The sequence below is a fragment of the Cygnus olor genome, chromosome 3, assembly GCF_009769625.2.
Source record: "Cygnus olor isolate bCygOlo1 chromosome 3, bCygOlo1.pri.v2, whole genome shotgun sequence".
Classification (NCBI taxonomy): Eukaryota; Metazoa; Chordata; class Aves; order Anseriformes; family Anatidae; genus Cygnus; species Cygnus olor.
In genome coordinates, this window is record NC_049171.1 from 10,298,006 (window position 1) to 10,321,328 (window position 23,323).

Below are 23,323 nucleotides of genomic sequence, written 5' to 3' on the forward strand. Positions count from 1 at the left end.
CTCCTCTTGGCTGGGGTGGTCTAAACGGCTCCCTTGGGCCTTCACCATTGTCACTGTGTCGCCATCGTTGCTTTGCTGGACACATGAGGGTCGTGAAGCGGTTCATGGTCTCTCAGAAGGGGGAGTGCAGGCACAACCGGGGCTACCCACCTGAGAGGCCAGAGGCTTTGCAGGGCCCTGCGCAGGGCCAGCTCTCGGCACTAGGGTGGGCTGGCCATGGCCCCGCTGCGCTGAGCTGGCCTGGCTGGGCTGGCTGCTGCCTGGTGCTCGGGTGAAGGCACCTCCTGGGGTTTAGCTCAGCTCGGGGAGGGCCACCTCATCCCCGCTGTCCCTGCATCACAAACGTTGCCATGGCTGAGCGCTGCTGTCATCACAGCTGGGGAGGGATGACAACCCGAGTCAACGCGCATCACAATCGGGGCGGGCTATATAAGTGGGGCTGAGCGAGGCTGGCTGCCATTTTGCCCGCGAGCTGACGAGCGAAGAGGGACAAGCTTGAGCTGGGAAGGTGGAGCAAGGGGACCGTGAGTGCGGTCCAGCTGATCCTCCTCAAGCCAGCCAAGTTTGGCGCTCTGGCAAGTCACAGGCATGGCTGATCCCTGGGGAATGAGCTTCTTCCCCAGCCCAGAAGCCTTCTGGGCCTTCTGCTCCTTCCTGTGGCTGCTGCTGCTGGCGTTTGCCTGCTTCTCCATGATGCCGTGTGGCAAGCCGCAGGTAGGAGTCAGGGCTGGTGCTGAGGCAGGCCCTGCCTGGGACGGGAGGCCGTGTCCCAGCCAGGCCTGGCCAGCCTGGGCCAGCAGGCTTGGGGCAGGCTCGGGCCTGGCCCTGGCCATGCCCTGGGTTTGTGGGTGCCGCTGAGGCTGCTGGGGACTCCCTCTCACCCGCTGCTTTCTGTGCCCATGTAGGAAGGGAGGACGAGGAGGTGCTGTTACAGAAGGAACCAGGAGAATCGCAGAGGTGAGCGGCCCTGGGCAAGGGCAGGTGCCCTGCAAAGACACCGCCTGGCCCCATGTACCCGCCGTCCCCCCACGGCCTCCCCATCCACTGACTCTCTGTCTTCTCTGCCACCAGTTTGGACCTCCACAACTCTTCATGGCGTAAGAGGAAGCAGTAAGTGGAATCGTCGCGCTGGGGCGTGACAGCCCCCTCTAGTCAGCCCCCACCAAAGGAGGTCCCACTAACGCTGCCCTTTGCCCCTTTGCAGATGTCCCGAGCACGCAAAGATGGATGGAATAGTTGAACTAGCCCAACTGTTCAACAGGACCCTTGAGGACCTCAACAGATACATGGAAATGTGAACCACCGAGGAGGGGAAGGGGAAGGGGATAGGGATGGGAACAGGGGCAGGGTTTGGGGGCATGGATGAGTGCAATGGCTTGTGGGGGCACAGGGAAATTTGCGGACTAAAATCCGAGGAGCAATGCCCTTGCAGAAGGATTTACCGCCGAGGCACAGAGATAGCAGTGTCCCTCTCTTTCTGGGGCAGATGGAGCTTCTGTGCCCAGCTGGCAGAGAGGGAGCCTTGGGCAAGGGACCAAGGGGCCCCTTGGGGACCCCACAGAAATGACACAGCCTGCCAGCTCCTTAGGGGCGAGGGGAGAGTCCCAGGGTGCTCAGGAGTGCTTGGCAGCATCATCTTCCCTCACTCTCCTTCTCTTCTCCTCTCTTCTCCTCCTCCTCTCCTCTCCTTCTCCTTCTCCTTCTCTTCTCCTTCTCCTCTCCTCCTCCTCTCTCCTCCTCCTCCTCCTCCTCACAGGCTCAACTTGGAGTTGCCAGAGGACAGCAGTGAGTCTACCACTTCTGACACAGAGAGTGAAACCAGCTGCTCTTCAACGGTGTCTCTGGACTCTTGGAGCACCATCTCCTGCACTACCATCACGGAGAGCGAATCCACACAGATTTCAAGGGCATCTACCCCCACTCCTCTGCAGAAAGAAGACTCACTTCATGCTTCTGTGTTCCAGCCTGGCCTCATGCATCCCAAGGCTGGCCCAGGGGAGCAGCATGACCATGACACTTGCCAACCCTGCAGGAAAGAAGTGGTCAGATGCCACAGGGCCAGCAGTGTGCACCAACACCAGCAACACGTCCAGGTCCAGCAGGCTGCTCCCACCCATCCTCCAGAGGTGCCCAAATTCCACTCCATGGAAATGAAGACATCTTTGCCACAAAAGAAATCCAAGGAGGCCTTAAACTACTTCACCTCACATAAGAAGAGGAGGAGAAACTGCGCCTGCCAGCTGATGGGGACAAGCCTCCACAAAATGATCCAGCCTCTGCTTGAAAGTATCGAAGCAAGAAGAAGAGCCTAATATGAAGGCGGTTCCCATGGTGTGGGACCTGACCTTCATAGACAAGGCTGTGAAAAATCAGCTGGAGCATGTAGTGGAAAAAATGTATATACAAAAGCAATTTGGACTGTCAGAGATGCTGTTGTCCTGTGAGGGGAGCTTTTCAGCCACTGTCCTGGAAGCAAGGACAGCTGTCCCAACCACAGCTCCTCGATCACCCCAATGGCGAGCAGAGCCACATGTGGTGGTGACTCCTGTGGAGAAGGACCCACCCTGTGTGGAAAAGACTGTGAACCGTCATCTGGAGGGGCCTAACGGACAAAAAGCAGACAAAAGAGCTCTTCGGGCTACCAGGGATCCTGGCTTGCCTGAAAAGATCTTCAGACCCGTCCTGGGACAAAAAGACTCCCAGACTGAGGATCCACAGAGGAACACCAGGCAGTGCCACTGCACACCCAGCCTGCGCTGTCAGCGGCACGCTCACACCACGAAGTCGGCAGTGCAGCTGTCAGTGCAGACCCCTGGCCCTCAGCAAGAGGCAGCAGCCCCCAAGGACGCATTCACCCGGGGATGCAGGAGCCTGTCCACTCTGTGCCAGCAGCTATTCTGAGAGTGGAACAAGGGATGAAGCCTCAGGAGGATGGGGACAGACCCACCAGAAAATGGAGTGTGGAGGAAGAGCCAGCGGCAGCAGCACGACCAGCAAGACGACCCTGCCTGGCACCAGCAAGAGAACCAGGACCCTGGGGCAGCAGGGGATTCCCTTCCACCCAGGCAGAGCAGGCGTCGCCACAGAGCAAGGGAGCTCCGCGGGGTCAATCAGATAAGAAGGGTGAGGGCCCCAGCATCTCCACTACGGGGGACATGGGGACACCACGCCTCCAAGAAGAAGGCCCCCACAGAGAAAAAACAGCTCCAGTGAGGACAGACCCTCAGCTCTGCCACGGCCTCACACCACGTTTGGATCTGTCTTGATATCCACCATGTGACAAGGGTCCTCGCAGCACCAAGAGACTGCCACAAAGCCAAACAAATTGCTGAAGATCTGCAGAAGCAGGTGCAGGCTTCACAGTCGGAGCAGCTCCCAGACAATGTGGGGCAACCAAGGATGGACCAGCAGCAGAGGGCACCGGGGCCGTGCCACGCAGAAGACGTAGAAGGGCACGGAAGGACAAGGGATGCTCCCAGGACAGACCCGTCTTCGCAAGACTCCGTCCAAAGTTCATCAAAGCCCAAACCACAACCTGCCTGGCACGGAAAGCTCCCAGAATTTGGCTCTGTCTGCAGCTGCAGTCCCAGGTGCAGCTGGAGGAAAGACGTGGGAGAGAAAAACCATCTGCAGAGAGGGCCAAGGTTCAGCAGGACCCAGCAGGGCACGGAGCCAGCAAGCAGCAGATCCCTGCCAGCCCCACCAGGGAGTGGGGCTCTCTCAATAAATGTGTCAGTGGAAACAAGCTCATGGGCGAGTGTCTAATTCCGGGAAGCACTGCGGCTCCCCTGCTCACTACTAGGCCCTCCTTGCATGGGCAAGGCTGGCAGCGCTGTTGGCTGCTTCTGTGGGGAGGAGTGGGTTGGGGGTGGCCTTCCCCTGAGGCTTTCAGAGGCAGCATGGGCTGCCAAGCTCCCTGGAGGTCTCCTGCAACCAAATGCATGCCCGGGCTGGGAGCAGTGCCAGTCCTTCAGGCAGCAAAGGGCAGAAAGCAATGAGGTGGGGTGTCCAGAGTGTGACGGAGAATCATAAAATCATAGGGTCATAGAATGGTTTGGGTTGGAAGGGACCCCAAAGATCACCCAGTTCCAACCCCCCTGCCATGGGCAGGGACACGCCACCCACTAGATCAGGTTGCCCAGGGCCATCCAGTCTGCCCTTGAACACCTCCAGGGATGGGGCACCCACAGCTGCTCTGGGCAGCCTGTGCCAGTACCTCACCACCCTCTGAGAGAAGAATTTCCTCCTAACCTCATCTATATCTCCCCTCTTTTAGCTTAAAACCATTCCCCCTTGTTGTCATTATCTGATTGAGCAAAGAGTCACTCTCCATCTTTTTTATAAGCCCCTTTAAGTACTAGAAAGCTGCAATGAGGTCTCCCCGGTGCCTTCTTCTCCAGGCTGAACATCCCCAACTCTCTCAGCCTTCCTTCATAGGAGAGGTGCTCCAGCCCTCTGATCATCTTCCTGGTCCTCCCCTGGACCCTTCTTACAGCCCACATCCTTCTTGTGCTGGGTGTCCCAGACCTGGACGCAGTGCCCTAAGTGGGGCCTCACAAGGGCAGAGCAGAGGGGGACAATCACCTCCCTCCACCTGCTGGCCACTCCTCTGCTGATGCAGCCGGGATGCAGTTGGCCTTCTGGGCTGCAAGCACACACTGCTGGCTCATGTCGAGTTTTTTGTCCACCAGAACCCCCAAGTCCTTCTCTGCAGGGCTGCTCTCAATGAGTTTTCTCTCAGTCCGTCCTCAAGTCTGGGATTGCCCGACCCAGGGCAGCACCATGCGTTTGGCCTTGCTGAACCTCATTAGGTTCCCATGGGCCCACTTCTTTAGGCTGTCTAGGTCCTTTGGATGGCAGCCCTCCTTCTTTGTATCAACTGCACCACTCAGCTTGGTGTCATCTGCAAACTTGCTGAGGGTGCACTCAATCCGTCGTCTGTATCATTGATGAAGATATTAAAAAGCACCGGTCCCAGGACAGACCCCTGAGGGACACCGCTCGTCACCGTCTCCACCTGGACATAGAGCCATGACCACCACTCTGGGTGCGACCTTCAAGCCAACTCCTTATTCACTAAATGGTCTACCCATCAAATCCTCGTGTCTCTCCAATCTGGAGATCAGGATGTCATGTGGGACGTGTCAGAGGTACAGAAGTCCAAGTAGATGACATGGTTCAGTCCTCCCTTGTCAGCTGATGCGGTCACATCCACCACAGAAGGCCAGCAGATGGGTCAGGCATGATTTTGCCCTTGGTGAAGCCATGCTGGCTGTCGCAGATCACCTCCTTGTCCTGCATGTGCCCTTAACATTGCCTCCAGGAAGATTCATTCCATGATCTTCCCGGCACATACGTGAGGGCTCACCAGTGTGTAGTCCCCAGGTCTGCTTTTCTACCCTTTTTAAAATTTTAAAATGTTTCCCTTTTTTCCAGTCACTGTGGACTTCGCCTCACTGGCCGTGATTTTCAAATATGATGGAGAGTGACTTGGCAACTACATCAGCCAATTCCCTCAGGCCCCATAGACTTGCAGTTTGTTAAGGTGCATCAGGAGGTGCAGCCAAACCTGCTCTTCCTTCAGTTGGAAGGACTCTGCTTCCCAGCCCTGCTAGAGATCTGGGGACACAGGGATGTGGGAAGCCTGACCACTAGTGTAGATCGAGGCAAAGAAGTTGCTAAGTAACCTCTGCCTTCTCCACATCTGTTGTTACCAGTTCTCCTCATCTTCATTAGGCAGAGGCGCTACACTCTCCCTAGTCCTTTCTTCTGTGGCCATGTACCTGTAGACCCCTTATATGTTATTCTTTGCATCCCTTGCCAAGTTAATTCTGTCAGTGCCTTGGCTTTCCTGATCCCATCCCTTGCACATCCAGAGAGCATTACGGTACTCTTCCCAGGGCACACGGCCCTCTTCCCCCGTCTGGCGTTTCCTTCTTTTGCCTGAGTTTTCACCAGCAGATCTTATTCAACCATGGGGTTCCTGCCTTCCCTGGTTTGATGTATACAATGGAAATACAGAGCTCTTGCGCTCCGAGGAAGACACTCTTAAGATGTTGCCAGTTCGATCGATCCTCTGACCATCTAGGGGCATGGTCACTGCAACCTAGGCTCCTCCAGTCTCCAACTTCTTTAATGAGCTCCTTCTGCATTGGTGAGCACCAGGTCAGTAAAACTTCTCCTCTGGTGGTTTAATACGTGGAATAGGAACTTGTCCTCAATGGACTCCAGAAGTCTCCTGGATTGCTTACTGCCTGCCATGAGGCTTTCCCCGCAAACGTCTGTGTGATTGAGATCCCCCAGGAGGATGAGAGACTGTGAGCATGATGCTTCCTGATCATCTAGTTCACCCCCCCTGCCATGGGTCTCTAAGGTCTCGAAACTGCTCTTCGCTTATAGTGGGTGGGACTTTTGATCCCCCAACCTCCATCTACGGGTTCAGGGAAACAAAAGACTTGGGAAGCCTGCCTGTCAGTGAAGACTGAGGCAAAGAAGTTGTTGTGAACGCCTCAGCTTTTCTCCATGTCTGTTGTTAGCAGAAGTTGAGATGACAGATGGCCCAGTGCCTGTTCTTCCATCTGCGCCAGGACAGGCAGTGTGACTCCTGGGAATAGCAGACAGATGCCTTCTTGCTGTGGAATGGGGTGGGCATCATCTCCAAAGTCCCTGCCTCTCTGTTTCAAGGAGGATCACGGTTGTGGCTGGAGATAACCCCAACCCCCTTGGAAGGTGCTGGGATCAGAGTCCTGAGCTCTGGGGCTCACTAGGAGCTCTACATGCCCAAGCACTTACTGAGGCAAGAAAACAGACAAGAAGTGGGACGTGAGCAGGAACCCTAAGTTGGGAGGAAGAGAGCAGTGAGAGCTGGCAGAGAGGAGTGATAAAGAAGAGCTCTTGCAGGTCTCACTCCGTTTCACTAGGTGTTTAAATGTTATCGCCTTTACTTCCCAATACACAAACCAACAGTTGGATGTCTAAGATTCAGTTAATTTCCCCAAGCTGAGTCACAGAATCACAGACTAGTTTGAGGTTGGAAGGGACCTCTGGAACTCATCTGGTTCAATGTCCCTGCTCCAGCAGACACCCGAGCAGGGTGCCAGGACCACATCCAGGCGGCTTTCGAAGATCTCCAGGGAGGAGACTCCACAGCCCCTGGGCAACCTGTGCCAGTGCTTGGTCACCCTCACATAAAGAAAGTGCTTCCTCCTGCTCAGAGGGAACCTCCTGTGTTCCAGTTTGCGCCCGTCGCCTCTTGTCCTGGCACAGGGCACCACCAAACAGAACCTGGCTCCAGTCTCTTTGCACCCCCCTTCAGGGACTGATAGACACTGATAAGATCCCCCCGCCTTCTCTCCTCCAGGCTGAAGAGCTCTCTCAGCCTTTCCTCACAGGAGACACGCTCCAGTCCCTGTTTGTCTTTGTGGCCCTACACTGGACTCTCTCCAGTATGCCCACGTCTGCCTTGTACCGCGGAGCCCAGAACTGGACACGCTACTCCAGGTGTGGCCTCACCAGTGCAGAGTAGAGGGGCAGGATCACCTCTCCTGACCTGCTGACAATACTTTGCCTGATGCAGCCCAGGATACTATTAGCCTTCTTTGCAGCAAGGGGTGCGTTGCTGGCTCATGTTCACCAGGACCCCCAGGTCCCTTTCCTCCAAGCTGCTTTCCAGCGGGGGCGTCCCCAGTATGTCCTGGTGCCAGACGTTGTGCCTACCCAGGTGCAGGACTTTGCACCGAATTCCCCTGGCTGATCTTCAAGATGTTCCTTCCGGCCCATTTCTCCCTCCTGTCCAGGACCCTCTGGATGGCAGCACAACCCTCTGGTGTATCTGCCACTCCCCCCAGTTTTGTGCCATCTGCAGACGTCTGCCCCATCGTGCAGGTCACTAATGAAGATGCTAAACAGGACTGGATCCAGTATTGACCCCTGGCGTATACCACTAGTTACTGGCCTCCACCTAGACTTTGTGCCACTGATCACCAGCCACCCTGTGGGCTCGACCATTCTGCCAGTTTTCAGTCCACCCCACTGACTGCCCATCCAGCCCATACGTCTACAGCTTGTCTACAAGCTTATCGAGTTGGTCAGGCAGGACTTCCCTTGGTGAATCCCTGCCGTCCTCTTTGCCCCTGAACGGTAGTCAGGGAGCGATTGCCTTGCCTGTATTTCAGCCACACATTTTCTTGCTCTTTTTCTTCCTGTTTGGCCCTACCTAGTGAGAAGCCAGAGGTCTTGCAGGGCCCTGCGCAGGGCCAGCTCTCAGCACTGAGCTGGGCTGGCCATGGCCCCCGCTGCGCTGAGCTGGCCCGGCTGGCTGGCTGCTGCCTGGTGCTCGGGGTGAAGGGCACCTCCTGGGTTTAGCTCAGCTCGGGGAGGGCCACCTCATCCCCGCTGTCCCTGCATCACAAACGTTGCCATGGCTGAGCGCTGCTGTCACCACAGCTGGGAGGGATGACAACCCCGAGACAACGCGCATCCCAAACGGCGGCGGTTATGGGTTATGTAAGTGGGGCTGAGCGAGGCTGGCTGCCATTTTGCCCACGAGCTGATGAGCCAAAGAGGGCTCCCCAGATGTGCAGCAGCCAGACACAGGAATCCTAGGACAGAGACACCACCTCTGCCCAGGCGGCCTCTGCTGTGTGCTCACCCCCATCCTCCTTTGCCTTCAGTGTGCCTGGACCAGACTCCGAGATGCAGGCAAGGCCCTACTTGCCTGCATCAAGAAGTGAGGTGAGGAGCCTCACGGGAAGAGAACCAACGCTGGAAAGCAGAGTCTCACCATGGGATTAGGGGATTGCTTGGGCTTCCTGCAGAAACGGAAAGCTGCAACCATCCCTGCCTGGAGCCACCAGGGAGCAGGAGCTCTCCCATTAATGTGTCTTTCCAAGCGACCTCATGTGTGTTTCTTCTTTCCTTTGGAGGAGCAGAGGCACCGTTCCCTGCTCACTGCTCGCACCTGCTTGCATGGGCAAGGTGGGCAGCCTGTTAGCACCTTTTAGAGGAGAGGCCAGGACTAGGATGGCGCTCCAGGTGCCTGAGAGCACGGACATAGGGCTGGCCTTCCACCTGAGGCCTTCAGAGGCAGCGTGGGCTGCCCCCCTCCCTGGAAGTCCCCTGCACACCACAGCTACGGTTTGCGTCTGGGAGCAGTGTAGGTCCTTCAGGACAGCACTGGCAGAGAGAAAGCACGTTGTGTGTCTGCCAGGGACAGAGAAGATGGAGGCCCCAGTGCCTGTTGTTCTGGCTGCACTAGGACAGGCAGAACAGCAGACAGGCGCCTCTGTGGGCATGACTTCTGCTTCTTGCTGTGGGATGGGGTGGGCCCATCTCCTCCAAGCCCCTGCCTCTCCCTTTCAAGGAGGATCGAGGTTGTGACATGGAGGCAGTGACCTGAAAGTCCTGGGAGGGTGCCAGGATCACAGCCCTGAGCTCTGGGGCTCAGCAGCAGCTCTACCTGCCCTAGCACATGCTGAGGCGAGCAAAAGGCCAAGGAAAAGGACATGAGCAGGACCCCCAAGTCAGAGGAAGAGAGCAGCGAGAGCTGATATGGGGGAACACCAGGGAAAAGCTCTTGCAAGTCCCACTGCATTTCACTAAGTGTGGAAACGTTTATGACCTTCACTTCCCTATGCCAAACCAGTAATTTGGCGATTAAATTTCAGTTAAATTCCCCAAGCTTAGTAGTCTATCCCTATGAAAGTAGTCGGTGACCAATTGCCCAGCTTTATTTCAACCAGGAGTTTTCTCACTGTTGTCCTTCCCATTATCTCCCTGGTACCACTCAGAGTAAGGGGGTGAGCTGGCTGTGGGGGTTCCTGGCTGCCCAGCCACAGCGAGCCCTCCCCACGTCAATTCCCCTTTCAGCGAAGGACTGTTGAGTGGTCATACTCCGGGGAGCGGTGCTCCTCTTGGCTGGGGTGGTCTAAACGGGCTCCCTTGGGCCTTCACCATTGTCACTGTGTCGCCATCGTTGCTTTGCTGGACACATGAGGGTCGTGAAGCGGTTCATGGTCTCTCAGAAGGGGGAGTGCAGGGCACGACCGGGGGTTCAACCCTACCTAGTGAGAGGCCAGAGGCTTTGCAGGGCCCTGTGCAGGGCCAGCTCTCGGCACTAGGGTGGGCTGGCCATGGCCCCGCTGCGCTGAGCTGGCCTGGCTGGGCTGGCTGCTGCCTGGTGCTCGGGTGAAGGGCACCTCCTGGGGTTTAGCTCAGCTCGGGGAGGGCCACCTCATCCCCGCTGTCCCTGCATCACAAACGTTGCCATGGCTGAGCGCTGCTGTCATCACAGCTGGGGAGGGATGACAACCCCGAGTCAACGCGCATCACAATCGGGGGCGGGCTATATAAGTGGGGCTGAGCGAGGCTGGCTGCCATTTTGCCGCGAGCTGACGAGCGAAGAGGGACAAGCTTGAGCTGGGAAGGTGGAGCAAGGGGACCGTGAGTGCGGTCCAGCTGATCCTCCTCAAGCCAGCCAAGTTTGGCGCTCTGTGGCAAGTCACAGGCATGGCTGATCCCTGGGGAATGAGCTTCTTCCCCAGCCCAGAAGCCTTCTGGGCCTTCTGCTCCTTCCTGTGGCTGCTGCTGCTGGCGTTTGCCTGCTTCTCCATGATGCCGTGTGGCAAGCCGCAGGTAGGAGTCAGGGCTGGTGCTGAGGCAGGCCCTGCCTGGGACGGGAGGCCGTGTCCCAGCCAGGCCTGGCCAGCCTGGGCCAGCAGGCTTGGGGCAGGCTCGGGCCTGGCCCTGGCCATGCCCTGGGTTTGTGGGTGCCGCTGAGGCTGCTGGGGACTCCCTCTCACCCGCTGCTTTCTGTGCCCATGTAGGAAGGGAGGACGAGGAGGTGCTGTTACAGAAGGAACCAGGAGAATCGCAGAGGTGAGCGGCCCTGGGCAAGGGCAGGTGCCCTGCAAAGACACCGCCTGGCCCCATGTACCCGCCGTCCCCCCACGGCCTCCCCATCCACTGACTCTCTGTCTTCTCTGCCACCAGTTTGGACCCTCCACAACTCTTCATGGCGCAAGAGGAAGCAGTAAGTGGAATCGTCGCCGCTGGGGCGTGACAGCCCCCTCTAGTCAGCCCCCCACCAAAGGAGGTCCCACTAACGCTGCCCTTTGCCCCTTTGCAGATGTCCCGAGCACGCAAAGATGGATGGAATAGTTGAACTAGCCCAACTGTTCAACAGGACCCTTGAGGACCTCAACAGATACATGGAAATGTGAGACCACCGAGGAGGGGAAGGGGAAGGGGATAGGGATGGGAACAGGGGCAGGGTTTGGGGGCATGGATGAGTGCAATGGCTTGTGGGGGCACAGGGAAATTTGCAGACTAAAATCCGAGGAGCAATGCCCTTGCAGAAGGATTTACCGCCGAGGCACAGAGATAGCAGTGTCCCCTCTCTTTCTGGGGCAGATGGAGCTTCTGTGCCCAGCTGGCAGAGAGGGAGCCTTGGGCAAGGGACCAAGGGGCCCCTTGGGGGACCCCACAGAAATGACACAGCCTGCCAGCTCCTTAGGGGCGGAGGGAGAGTCCCAGGGTGCTCAGGAGTGCTTGGCTCAGCATTCCCATCATCTTCCTTCTCCTTCTCCTCCTCCTCCTCCTCCTCCTCCTCCTTCTCCTTCTCCTTCTCCTTCTCCTTCTCCTTCTCCTTCTCCTTCTCCTTCTCCTTCTCCTTCTCCTTCTCCTCCTCCTTCTCCTTCTCCTTCTCCATCTCCTTCTCCTTCTCCTTCTCCTTCTCCTCCTCCTCCTCCTCCTCCTCCTCCTCCTCCTCCTCACAGGCTCAACTTGGAGTTGCCAGAGGACAGCAGTGAGTCTACCACTTCTGACACAGAGAGTGAAACCAGCTGCTCTTCAACGGTGTCTCTGGACTCTTGGAGCACCATCTCCTGCACTACCATCACGGAGAGCGAATCCACACAGATTTCAAGGGCATCTACCCCCACTCCTCTGCAGAAAGAAGACTCACTTCATGCTTCTGTGTTCCAGCCTGGCCTCATGCATCCCAAGGCTGGCCCAGGGGAGCAGCATGACCATGACACTTGCCAACCCTGCAGGAAAGAAGTGGTCAGATGCCACAGGGCCAGCAGTGTGCACCAACACCAGCAACACGTCCAGGTCCAGCAGGCTGCTCCCACCCATCCTCCAGAGGTGCCCAAATTCCACTCCATGGAAATGAAGACATCTTTGCCACAAAAGAAATCCAAGGAGGCCTTAAACTACTTCACCTCACATAAGAAAGAGGAGGAGAAACTGCGCCTGCCAGCTGATGGGGACAAGCCTCCACAAAATGATCCAGCCTCTGCTTCGAAAGTATCGAAGCAAGAAGAAGAGCCTAATATGAAGGCGGTTCCCATGGTGTGGGACCTGACCTTCATAGACAAGGCTGTGAAAAATCAGCTGGAGCATGTAGTGGAAAAAATGTATATACAAAAGCAATTTGGACTGTCAGAGATGCTGTTGTCCTGTGAGGGGAGCTTTTCAGCCACTGTCCTGGAAGCAAGGACAGCTGTCCCAACCACAGCTCCTCGATCACCCCAATGGCGAGCAGAGCCACATGTGGTGGTGACTCCTGTGGAGAAGGACCCACCCTGTGTGGAAAAGACTGTGAACCGTCATCTGGAGGGGCCTAACGGACAAAAGCAGACAAAAGAGCTCTTCGGGCTACCAGGGATCCTGGCTTGCCTGAAAAGATCTTCAGACCCCGTCCTGGGACAAAAAGACTCCCAGACTGAGGATCCACAGAGGAACACCAGGCAGTGCCACTGCACACCCAGCCTGCGCTGTCAGCGGCACGCTCACACCACGAAGTTGGCAGTGCAGCTGTCAGTGCAGACCCCTGGCCCTCAGCAAGAGGCAGCAGCCCCCAAGGACACATTCACCCGGGGGATGCAGGAGCCTGTCCACTCTGTGCCAGCAGCTATTCTGAGAGTGGAACAAGGGATGAAGCCTCAGGAGGATGGGGACAGACCCCACCAGAAAATGGAGTGTGGAGGAAGAGCCAGCGGCAGCAGCACGACCAGCAAGACGACCCTGCCTGGCACCAGCAAGATGAACCAGGACCCTGGGGCAGCAGGGGATTCCCCTTCCACCCAGGCAGAGCAGGCGTCGCCACAGAGCAAGGGAGCTCCGCGGGGTCAATCAGATAAGAAGGGTGAGGGCCCCAGCATCTCCACTACGGGGGACATGGGGACACCACCGCCTCCAAGAAGAAGGCCCCCACAGAGAAAAAAACAGCTCCAGTGAGGACAGACCCTCAGCTCTGCCACGGCCTCCACACCACGTTTGGATCTGTCTTGATATCCACCATGTGACAAGGGTCCTCGCAGCACCAAGAGACTGCCACAAAGCCAAACAAATTGCTGAAGATCTGCAGAAGCAGGTGCAGGCTTCACAGTCGGAGCAGCTCCCAGACAATGTGGGGCAACCAAGGATGGACCCAGCAGCAGAGGGCACCGGGGCCGTGCCACGCAGAAGACGTAGAAGGGCACGGAAGGACAAGGGATGCTCCCAGGACAGACCCGTCTTCGCAAGACTCCGTCCAAAGTTCATCAAAGCCCCAAACCACAACCTGCCTGGCACGGAAAGCTCCCAGAATTTGGCTCTGTCTGCAGCTGCAGTCCCAGGTGCAGCTGGAGGAAAGACAGTGGGAGAGAAGAAACCATCTGCAGAGAGGGCCAAGGTTCAGCAGGACCCAGCAGGGCACGGAGCCAGCAAGCAGCAGATCCCTGCCAGCCCCACCAGGGAGTAGGGGCTCTCTCAATAAATGTGTCAGTGGAAACAAGCTCATGGGCGAGTGTCTCTAATTTCCTGGGGAAGCACTGCGGCTCCCCTGCTCACTACTAGGCCCTCCTTGCATGGGCAAGGCTGGCAGCGCTGTTGGCTGCTTCTGTGGGGAGGAGTGGGTTGGGGGTGGCCTTCCCCTGAGGCTTTCAGAGGCAGCATGGGCTGCCAAGCTCCCTGGAGGTCTCCTGCATACCACAACTGCATGCCCGGGCTGGGAGCAGTGCCAGTCCTTCAAGGCAGCAAAGGGCAGAAAGCAATGAGGTGGGGTGTCCAGAGTGTGACGGAGAATCATAAAATCATAGGGTCATAGAATGGTTTGGGTTGGAAGGGACCCCAAAGATCACCCAGTTCCAACCCCCCTGCCATGGGCAGGGACGCCACCCACTAGATCAGGTTGCCCAGGGCCTCATCCAGTCTGCCCTTGAACACCTCCAGGGATGGGGCACCCACAGCTGCTCTGGGCAGCCTGTGCCAGTACCTCACCACCCTCTGAGAGAAGAATTTCCTCCTAACCTCTCATCTATATCTCCCCTCTTTTAGCTTAAAACCATTCCCCCTTGTCCTGTCATTATCTGATTGAGCAAAGAGTCACTCTCCATCTTTTTTATAAGCCCCCTTTAAGTACTAGAAAGCTGCAATGAGGTCTCCCCGGTGCCTTCTCTTCTCCAGGCTGAACATCCCCAACTCTCTCAGCCTTCCTACATAGGAGAGGTGCTCCAGCCCTCTGATCATCTTCCTGGTCCTCCCCTGGACCCTTTCTTACAGCCCCACATCCTTCTTGTGCTGGGTGTCCCAGACCTGGACGCAGTGCCCTAAGTGGGGCCTCACAAGGGCAGAGCAGAGGGGGACAATCACCTCCCTCCACCTGCTGGCCACTCCTCTGCTGATGCAGCCCGGGATGCAGTTGGCCTTCTGGGCTGCAAGCACACACTGCTGGCTCATGTCGAGTTTTTTGTCCACCAGAACCCCCAAGTCCTTCTCTGCAGGGCTGCTCTCAATGAGTTCTTCTCTCAGTCCGTCCTCAAGTCTGGGATTGCCCTAACCCAGGTGCAGCACCATGCGTTTGGCCTTGCTGAACCTCATTAGGTTCCCATGGGCCCACTTCTTTAGGCTGTCTAGGTCCCTTTGGATGGCAGCCCTTCCTTCTCTTGTATCAACTGCACCACTCAGCTTGGTGTCATCTGCAAACTTGCTGAGGGTGCACTCAATCCCGTCGTCTGTATCATTGATGAAGATATTAAAAAGCACCGGTCCCAGGACAGACCCCTGAGGGACACCGCTCGTCACCGGTCTCCACCTGGACATAGAGCCATTGACCACCACTCTGGTGCGACCTTCAAGCCAACTCCTTATTCACTAAATGGTCTACCCATCAAATCCGTGTCTCTCCAATCTGGAGATCAGGATGTCATGTGGGACCGTGTCAGAGGCCTTACAGAAGTCCAAGTAGATGACATGGTTCAGTCCTCCCTTGTCAGCTGATGCGGTCACTCCACCACAGAAGGCCAGCAGATTGGTCAGGCATGATTTGCCCTTGGTGAAGCCATGCTGGCTGTCGCAGATCACCTCCTTGTCCTGCATGTGCCTTAACATTGCCTCCAGGAAGATTCATTCCATGATCTTCCCAGGCACATACGTGAGGCTCACCAGTGTGTAGTTCCCCAGGTCTTCTTTTCTACCCTTTTTAAAATTTAAAATGTTTCCCTTTTTCCAGTCACTGTGGACTTCGCCTCACTGCCGTGATTTTTCAAATATGATGGAGAGTGACTTGGCAACTACATCAGCCAATTCCCTCAGGCCCCATAGACTTGCAGTTGTTAAGGTGCATCAGGAGGTCCCAAACCTGCTCTTCCTTACAGTTGGAAGGACTCTGCTTCCCCAGCCCCTGCCTAGAGATCTGGGGACACAAGGGATGTGGGAAGCCTGACCACTAGTGTAGATCGAGGCAAAGAAGTTGCTAAGTACCTCTGCCTTCTCCACATCTGTTGTTACCAGTTCTCCATCTTCATTAGGCAGAGGCGCTACACTCTCCCTAGTCTTTCTTCTGTGGCCAATGTACCTGTAGAACCCCTTTATGTTATTCTTTGCATCCCTTGCCAAGTTTAATTCTGTCAGTGCCTTGGCTTTCCTGATCCCATCCCTGCACATCCAGAGAGCATTACTGTACTCTTCCCAGGGCACACGGCCCTCTTTCCACCGTCTGTGCGTTTCCTTCTTTTGCCTGAGTTTCACCAGCAGATCCTTATTCAACCATGGTGGTTTCCTGCCTTCCTGGTTTGATGTATTACAAATGGAAATACAGAGCTCTTGCGCTCCGAGGAAGACATCCTTAAAGAGTTGCCAGTTCTGATCAGATCCTCTGACCATCTAGGGCATGGTCACTGCAACCTAGGCTTCCTCCAGTCTCAACTTCTTTAATGAGCTCCTTCTGCATTGGTGAGCACCAGGTCCAGTAACACTTCTCCTCTGGTTGGTTTAATACGTGGAATAGGAACTTGTCCTCAATGGACTCCAGAAGTCTCCTGGATTGCTTACTGCCTGCCATGAGGCTTTCCCCGCAAACGTCTGTGTGATTGAGATCCCCCAGGAGGATGAGAGACTGTGAGCATGATGCTTCCTGATCATCTAGTTCCACCCCCCTGCCATGGGTCTCTAAGGTCTCGAAACTGCTCTTCGCTTATAGTGGGTGGGACTTTGATCCCCCAACCTCCATCTACGGGTTCAGGGAAACAAAAGACTTGGGAAGCCTGCCTGTCAGTGAAGACTGAGGCAAAGAAGTTGTTGAACGCCTCAGCTTTCTCCATGTCTGTTGTTAGCAGAAGTTGAGATGACAGAGGCCCCAGTGCCTGTTCTTCCATCTGCGCCAGGACAGGCAGTGTGACCCTGGGAATAGCAGACAGATGCCTTCTTGCTGTGGAATGGGGTGGGCTCATCTCCAAAGTCCCTGCCTCTCTGTTTCAAGGAGGATCACGGTTGTGGCTTGGAGATAACCCCAAACCCCTTGGAAGGTGCTGGGATCAGAGTCCTGAGCTCTGGGGCTCACTAGGAGCTCTACATGCCCAAGCACTTACTGAGGCAAGAAAACAGACAAGAAGGTGGACGTGAGCAGGAACCCTAAGTGGGAGGAAGAGAGCAGTGAGAGCTGGCAGAGAGGAGTGATAAAGAAGAGCTCTTGCAGGTCTCACTCCGTTTCACTAGGTGTTTAAATGTTTATCGCCTTTACTTCCCAATACACAAACCAACAGTTGGATGTCTAAGATTCAGTTAATTTCCCCAAGCTGAGTCACAGAATCACAGACTAGTTTGAGGTTGGAAGGGACCTCTGGAACTCATCTGGTTCAATGTCCCTGCTCCAGCAGACACCCGGAGCAGGGTGCCCAGGACCACATCCAGGCGGCTTTCGAAGATCTCCAGGGAGGAGACTCCACAGCCCCTGGGCAACCTGTGCCAGTGCTTGGTCACCCTCACATAAAGAAAGTGCTTCCTCCTGCTCAGAGGGAACCTCCTGTGTTCCAGTTTGCGCCCGTCGCCTCTTGTCCTGGCACAGGGCACCACCAAACAGAACCTGGCTCCAGTCTCTTTGCACCCCCCTTCAGGGACTGATAGACACTGATAAGATCCCCCCAGCCTTCTCTCCTCCAGGCTGAAGAGCTCTCTCAGCCTTTCCTCACAGGAGACACGCTCCAGTCCCTTGTTTGTCTTTGTGGCCCTACACTGGACTCTCTCCAGTATGCCCACGTCTGCCTTGTACCGCGGAGCCCAGAACTGGACACGCTACTCCAGGTGTGGCCTCACCAGTGCAGAGTAGAGGGGCAGGATCACCTCTCCTGACCTGCTGACAATACTTTGCCTGATGCAGCCCAGGATACTATTAGCCTTCTTTGCAGCAAGGGTGCGTTGCTGGCTCATGTTCACCAGGACCCCCAGGTCCCTTTCCTCCAAGCTGCTTTCCAGCGGGGCGGTCCCCAGTATGTCCTGGTGCCAGACGTTGTGCCTACCCAGGTGCAGGACTTTGCACCGAATTCCCCTGGCTGATCTTCAAGATGTTCCTTCCGGCCCATTTCTCCCTCCTGTCCAGGACCCTCTGGATGGCAGCACAACCCTCTGGTGTATCTGCCACTCCCCCCAGTTTTGTGCCATCTGCAGACGTCTGCCCCATCGTGCAGGTCACTAATGAAGATGCTAAACAGGACTGGATCCAGTATTGACCCCTGGCGTATACCACTAGTTACTGGCCTCCACCTAGACTTTGTGCCACTGATCACCAGCCACCCTGTGGGCTCGACCATTCTGCCAGTTTTCAGTCCACCCCACTGACTGCCCATCCAGCCCATACGTCTACAGCTTGTCTACAAGCTTATCGAGTTGGTCAGGCAGGACTTCCCTTTGGTGAATCCCTGCCGTCCTCTTTGCCCCTGAACGGTAGTCAGGGAGCGATTGCCTTGCCTGTATTTCAGCCACACATTTTCTTGCTCTTTTTCTTCCTGTTTGGCCCTACCTAGTGAGAAGCCAGAGGTCTTGCAGGGCCCTGCGCAGGGCCAGCTCTCAGCACTGAGCTGGGCTGGCCATGGCCCCCGCTGCGCTGAGCTGGCCCGGCTGGGCTGGCTGCTGCCTGGTGCTCGGGTGAAGGGCACCTCCTGGGGTTTAGCTCAGCTCGGGGAGGGCCACCTCATCCCCGCTGTCCCTGCATCACAAACGTTGCCATGGCTGAGCGCTGCTGTCACCACAGCTGGGGAGGGATGACAACCCCGAGACAACGCGCATCCCAAACGGCGGCGGTTATGGGTTATGTAAGTGGGGCTGAGCGAGGCTGGCTGCCATTTTGCCCACGAGCTGATGAGCAAAGAGGGCTCCCCAGATGTGCAGCAGCCAGACACAGGAATCCTAGGACAGAGACACCACCTCTGCCAGGCGGCCTCTGCTGTGTGCTCACCCCCATCCTCCTTTGCCTTCAGTGTGCCTGGACCAGACTCCGAGATGCAGGCAAGGCCCTACTTGCCTGCATCAAGAAGTGAGGTGAGGAGCCTCACGGGAAGAGAACCAACGCTGGAAAGCAGAGTCTCACCATGGGATTAGGGGATTGCTTGGGCTTCCTGCAGAAACGGAAAGCTGCAACCATCCCTGCCTGGAGCCACCAGGGAGCAGGAGCTCTCCCATTAAATGTGTCTTTCCAAGCGACCTCATGTGTGTTTCTTCTTTCCTTGGAGGAGCAGAGGCAACCGTTCCCTGCTCACTGCTCGCACCTGCTTGCATGGGCAAGGTGGGCAGCTCTGTTAGCACCTTTTAGAGGAGAGGCCAGGACTAGGATGGCGCTCCAGGTGCCTGAGAGCACGGACATAGGGCTGGCCTTCCACCTGAGGCCTTCAGAGGCAGCGTGGGCTGCCCCCCTCCCTGGAAGTCCCCTGCACACCACAGCTACGGTTTGCGTCTGGGAGCAGTGTAGGTCCTTCAGGACAGCAACTGGCAGAGAGAAAGCACGTTGTGTGTCTGCCAGGGACAGAGAAGATGGAGGCCCCAGTGCCTGTTGTTCTGGCTGCACTAGGACAGGCAGAACAGCAGACAGGCGCCTCTGTGGGCATGACTTCTGCTTCTTGCTGTGGGATGGGGTGGGCCCATCTCCTCCAAGCCCCTGCCTCTCCCTTTCAAGGAGGATCGAGGTTGTGACATGGAGGCAGTGACCTGAAAGTCCTGGGAGGGTGCCAGGATCACAGCCCTGAGCTCTGGGAGCTCAGCAGCAGCTCTACCTGCCCTAGCACATGCTGAGGCGAGCAAAAGGCCAAGGAAAAGGACATGAGCAGGACCCCCAAGTCAGAGGAAGAGAGCAGCGAGAGCTGATATGGGGGAACACCAGGGAAAAGCTCTTGCAAGTCCCACTGCATTCACTAAGTGTGGAAACGTTTATGACCTTCACTTCCCTATGCCAAACCAGTAATTTGGCGATTAAATTTCAGTTAAATTCCCCAAGCTTAGTAGTCTATCCCTATGAAAGTAGTCGGTGACCAATTGCCCAGCTTTTATTTCAACCAGGAGTTTTCTCACTGTTGTCCTTCCCATTATCTCCCTGGTACCACTCAGAGTAAGGGGGTTGAGCTGGCTGTGGGGGTTCCTGGCTGCCCAGCCACAGCGAGCCCTCCCACGTCAATTCCCCTTTCAGCGAAGGACTGTTGAGTGGTCATACTCCGGGGAGCGGTGCTCCTCTTGGCTGGGGTGGTCTAAACGGGCTCCCTTGGGCCTTCACCATTGTCACTGTGTCGCCATCGTTGCTTTGCTGGACACATGAGGGTCCGTGAAGCGGTTCATGGTCTCTCAGAAGGGGGAGTGCAGGGCACGACCGGGGGTTCAACCCTACCTAGTGAGAGGCCAGAGGCTTTGCAGGGCCCTGTGCAGGGCCAGCTCTCGGCACTAGGGTGGGCTGGCCATGGCCCCGCTGCGCTGAGCTGGCCTGGCTGGGCTGGCTGCTGCCTGGTGCTCGGGTGAAGGGCACCTCCTGGGGTTTAGCTCAGCTCGGGGAGGGCCACCTCATCCCCGCTGTCCCTGCATCACAAACGTTGCCATGGCTGAGCGCTGCTGTCATCACAGCTGGGGAGGGATGACAACCCCGAGTACAACGCGCATCACAATCGGGGGCGGGCTATATAAGTGGGGCTGAGCGAGGCTGGCTGCCATTTTGCCGCGAGCTGACGAGCGAAGAGGGACAAGCTTGAGCTGGGAAGGTGGAGCAAGGGGACCGTGAGTGCGGTCCAGCTGATCCTCCTCAAGCCAGCCAAGTTTGGCGCTCTCTGGCAAGTCACAGGCATGGCTGATCCCTGGGGAATGAGCTTCTTCCCCAGCCCAGAAGCCTTCTGGGCCTTCTAGCTCCTTCCTGTGGCTGCTGCTGCTGGCGTTTGCCTGCTTCTCCATGATGCCGTGTGGCAAGCCGCAGGTAGGAGTCAGGGCTGGTGCTGAGGCAGGCCCTGCCTGGGACGGGAGGCCGTGTCCCAGCCAGGCCTGGCCAGCCTGGGCCAGCAGGCTTGGGGCAGGCTCGGGCCTGGCCCTGGCCATGCCCTGGGTTTGTGGGTGCCGCTGAGGCTGCTGGGGACTCCCTCTCACCCGCTGCTTTCTGTGCCCATGTAGGAAGGGAGGACGAGGAGGTGCTGTTACAGAAGGAACCAGGAGAATCGCAGAGGTGAGCGGCCCTGGGCAAGGGCAGGTGCCCTGCAAAGACACCGCCTGGCCCCATGTACCCGCCATCCCCCCACGGCCTCCCCATCCACTGACTCTCTGTCTTCTCTGCCACCAGTTTGGACCCCTCCACAACTCTTCATGGCGCAAGAGGAAGCAGTAAGTGGAATCGTCGCCGCTGGGGCGTGACAGCCCCCTCTAGTCAGCCCCCCACCAAAGGAGGTCCCACTAACGCTGCCCTTTGCCCCTTTGCAGATGTCCCGAGCACGCAAAGATGGATGGAATAGTTGAACTAGCCCAACTGTTCAACAGGACCCTTGAGGACCTCAACAGATACATGGAAATGTGAGACCACCGAGGAGGGGAAGGGGAAGGGGATAGGGATGGGAACAGGGGCAGGGTTTGGGGGCATGGATGAGTGCAATGGCTTGTGGGGGCACAGGGAAATTTGCAGACTAAAATCCGAGGAGCAATGCCCTTGCAGAAGGATTTACCGCCGAGGCACAGAGATAGCAGTGTCCCCTCTCTTTCTGGGGCAGATGGAGCTTCTGTGCCCAGCTGGCAGAGAGGGAGCCTTGGGCAAGGGACCAAGGGGCCCCTTGGGGGACCCCACAGAAATGACACAGCCTGCCAGCTCCTTAGGGCGGAGGGAGAGTCCCAGGGTGCTCAGGAGTGCTTGGCTCAGCATTCCCATCATCCTCCTTCTCCTTCTCCTCCTCCTCCTCCTCCTCCTCCTCCTCCTTCTCCTTCTCCTTCTCCTTCTCCTTCTCCTTCTCCTTCTCCTTCTCCTTCTCCTTCTCCTTCTCCTTCTCCTTCTCCTTCTCCTTCTCCTTCTCCTTCTCCTTCTCCTTCTCCTTCCCTCCTCCTCTCCTCCTCCTCCTCCTCCTCCTCCTCACAGGCTCAACTTGGAGTTGCCAGAGGACAGCAGTGAGTCTACCACTTCTGACACAGAGAGTGAAACCAGCTGCTCTTCAACGGTGTCTCTGGACTCTTGGAGCACCATCTCCTGCACTACCATCACGGAGAGCGAATCCACACAGATTTCAAGGGCATCTACCCCCACTCCTCTGCAGAAAGAAGACTCACTTCATGCTTCTGTGTTCCAGCCTGGCCTCATGCATCCCAAGGCTGGCCCAGGGGAGCAGCATGACCATGACACTTGCCAACCCTGCAGGAAAGAAGTGGTCAGATGCCACAGGGCCAGCAGTGTGCACCAACACCAGCAACACGTCCAGGTCCAGCAGGCTGCTCCCACCCATCCTCCAGAGGTGCCCAAATTCCACTCCATGGAAATGAAGACATCTTTGCCACAAAGAAATCCAAGGAGGCCTTAAACTACTTCACCTCACATAAGAAAGAGGAGGAGAAACTGCGCCTGCCAGCTGATGGGGACAAGCCTCCACAAAATGATCCAGCCTCTGCTTCGAAAGTATCGAAGCAAGAAGAAGAGCCTAATATGAAGGCGGTTCCCATGGTGTGGGACCTGACCTTCATAGACAAGGCTGTGAAAAATCAGCTGGAGCATGTAGTGGAAAAAATGTATATACAAAAGCAATTTGGACTGTCAGAGATGCTGTTGTCCTGTGAGGGGAGCTTTTCAGCCACTGTCCTGGAAGCAAGGACAGCTGTCCCAACCACAGCTCCTCGATCACCCCAATGGCGAGCAGAGCCACATGTGGTGGTGACTCCTGTGGAGAAGGACCCACCCTGTGTGGAAAAGACTGTGAACCGTCATCTGGAGGGGCCTAACGGACAAAAGCAGACAAAAGAGCTCTTCGGGCTACCAGGGATCCTGGCTTGCCTGAAAAGATCTTCAGACCCCGTCCTGGGACAAAAGACTCCCAGACTGAGGATCCACAGAGGAACACCAGGCAGTGCCACTGCACACCCAGCCTGCGCTGTCAGCGGCACGCTCACAACCACGAAGTCGGCAGTGCAGCTGTCAGTGCAGACCCCTGGCCCTCAGCAAGAGGCAGCAGCCCCCAAGGACACATTCACCCGGGGATGCAGGAGCCTGTCCACTCTGTGCCAGCAGCTATTCTGAGAGTGGAACAAGGGATGAAGCCTCAGGAGGATGGGGACAGACCCCACCAGAAAATGGAGTGTGGAGGAAGAGCCAGCGGCAGCAGCACGACCAGCAAGACGACCCTGCCTGGCACCAGCAAGATGAACCAGGACCCTGGGCAGCAGGGGATTCCCCTTCCACCCAGGCAGAGCAGGCGTCGCCACAGAGCAAGGGAGCTCCGCGGGGTCAATCAGATAAGAAGGGTGAGGGCCCCAGCATCTCCACTACGGGGGACATGGGACACCACCGCCTCCAAGAAGAAGGCCCCCACAGAGAAAAAACAGCTCCAGTGAGGACAGACCCTCAGCTCTGCCACGG

General features: G+C 56.8%; 2 protein-coding genes across 4 annotated transcripts in view; both read left to right on the forward strand.

The window, feature by feature from the left end:
- The window catches only part of LOC121068002, a 29,456-nt gene extending 27,249 nt beyond the window's left edge, over positions 1-2,207 (forward strand). For both annotated transcript variants that reach the window (XM_040553025.1, XM_040553023.1), the window contains one exon: positions 1,757-2,207. The gene's annotated coding sequence lies outside the window, so the exon portion shown is untranslated. The remainder of the gene's footprint in view (positions 1-1,756) is intronic.
- Positions 2,208-3,842: 1,635 nt separating this feature from the next.
- On the forward strand, positions 3,843-22,248 carry LOC121068186. 2 transcript variants are annotated; one of them, XM_040553263.1, is made up of 7 exons: positions 10,295-10,632; positions 10,824-10,875; positions 10,990-11,029; positions 11,126-11,215; positions 11,775-12,726; positions 12,889-13,959; positions 21,839-22,248. In XM_040553263.1, the coding sequence occupies exons 1-6, from the start codon at positions 10,507-10,509 to the stop codon at positions 13,237-13,239; spliced, it is 1,611 nt and encodes a 536-aa protein (XP_040409197.1). In that variant the 5' UTR covers positions 10,295-10,506; the 3' UTR covers positions 13,240-13,959; positions 21,839-22,248. The 2 variants fall into 2 exon arrangements, with proteins under 2 accessions (XP_040409198.1, XP_040409197.1); XM_040553264.1 differs by lacking the exons at positions 10,295-10,632; positions 10,824-10,875; positions 10,990-11,029; positions 11,126-11,215 and adding an exon at positions 3,843-3,922.
- Positions 22,249-23,323: the final 1,075 nt, after the last annotated feature.

Bases quoted from the DNA above. Each gene is read 5' to 3' on its own strand.
- LOC121068186 (XM_040553263.1), top strand. From the start codon at position 10,507: ATGGCTGATCCCTGGGGAATGAGCTTCTTCCCCAGCCCAGAAGCCTTC. The intron at 10,876-10,989 runs GTGAGCGGCCCT...CTCTGCCACCAG, and splicing joins GAACCAGGAGAATCGCAGAG to TTTGGACCCTCCACAACTCT. The intron at 11,030-11,125 runs GTAAGTGGAATC...GCCCCTTTGCAG, and splicing joins TCATGGCGCAAGAGGAAGCA to ATGTCCCGAGCACGCAAAGA.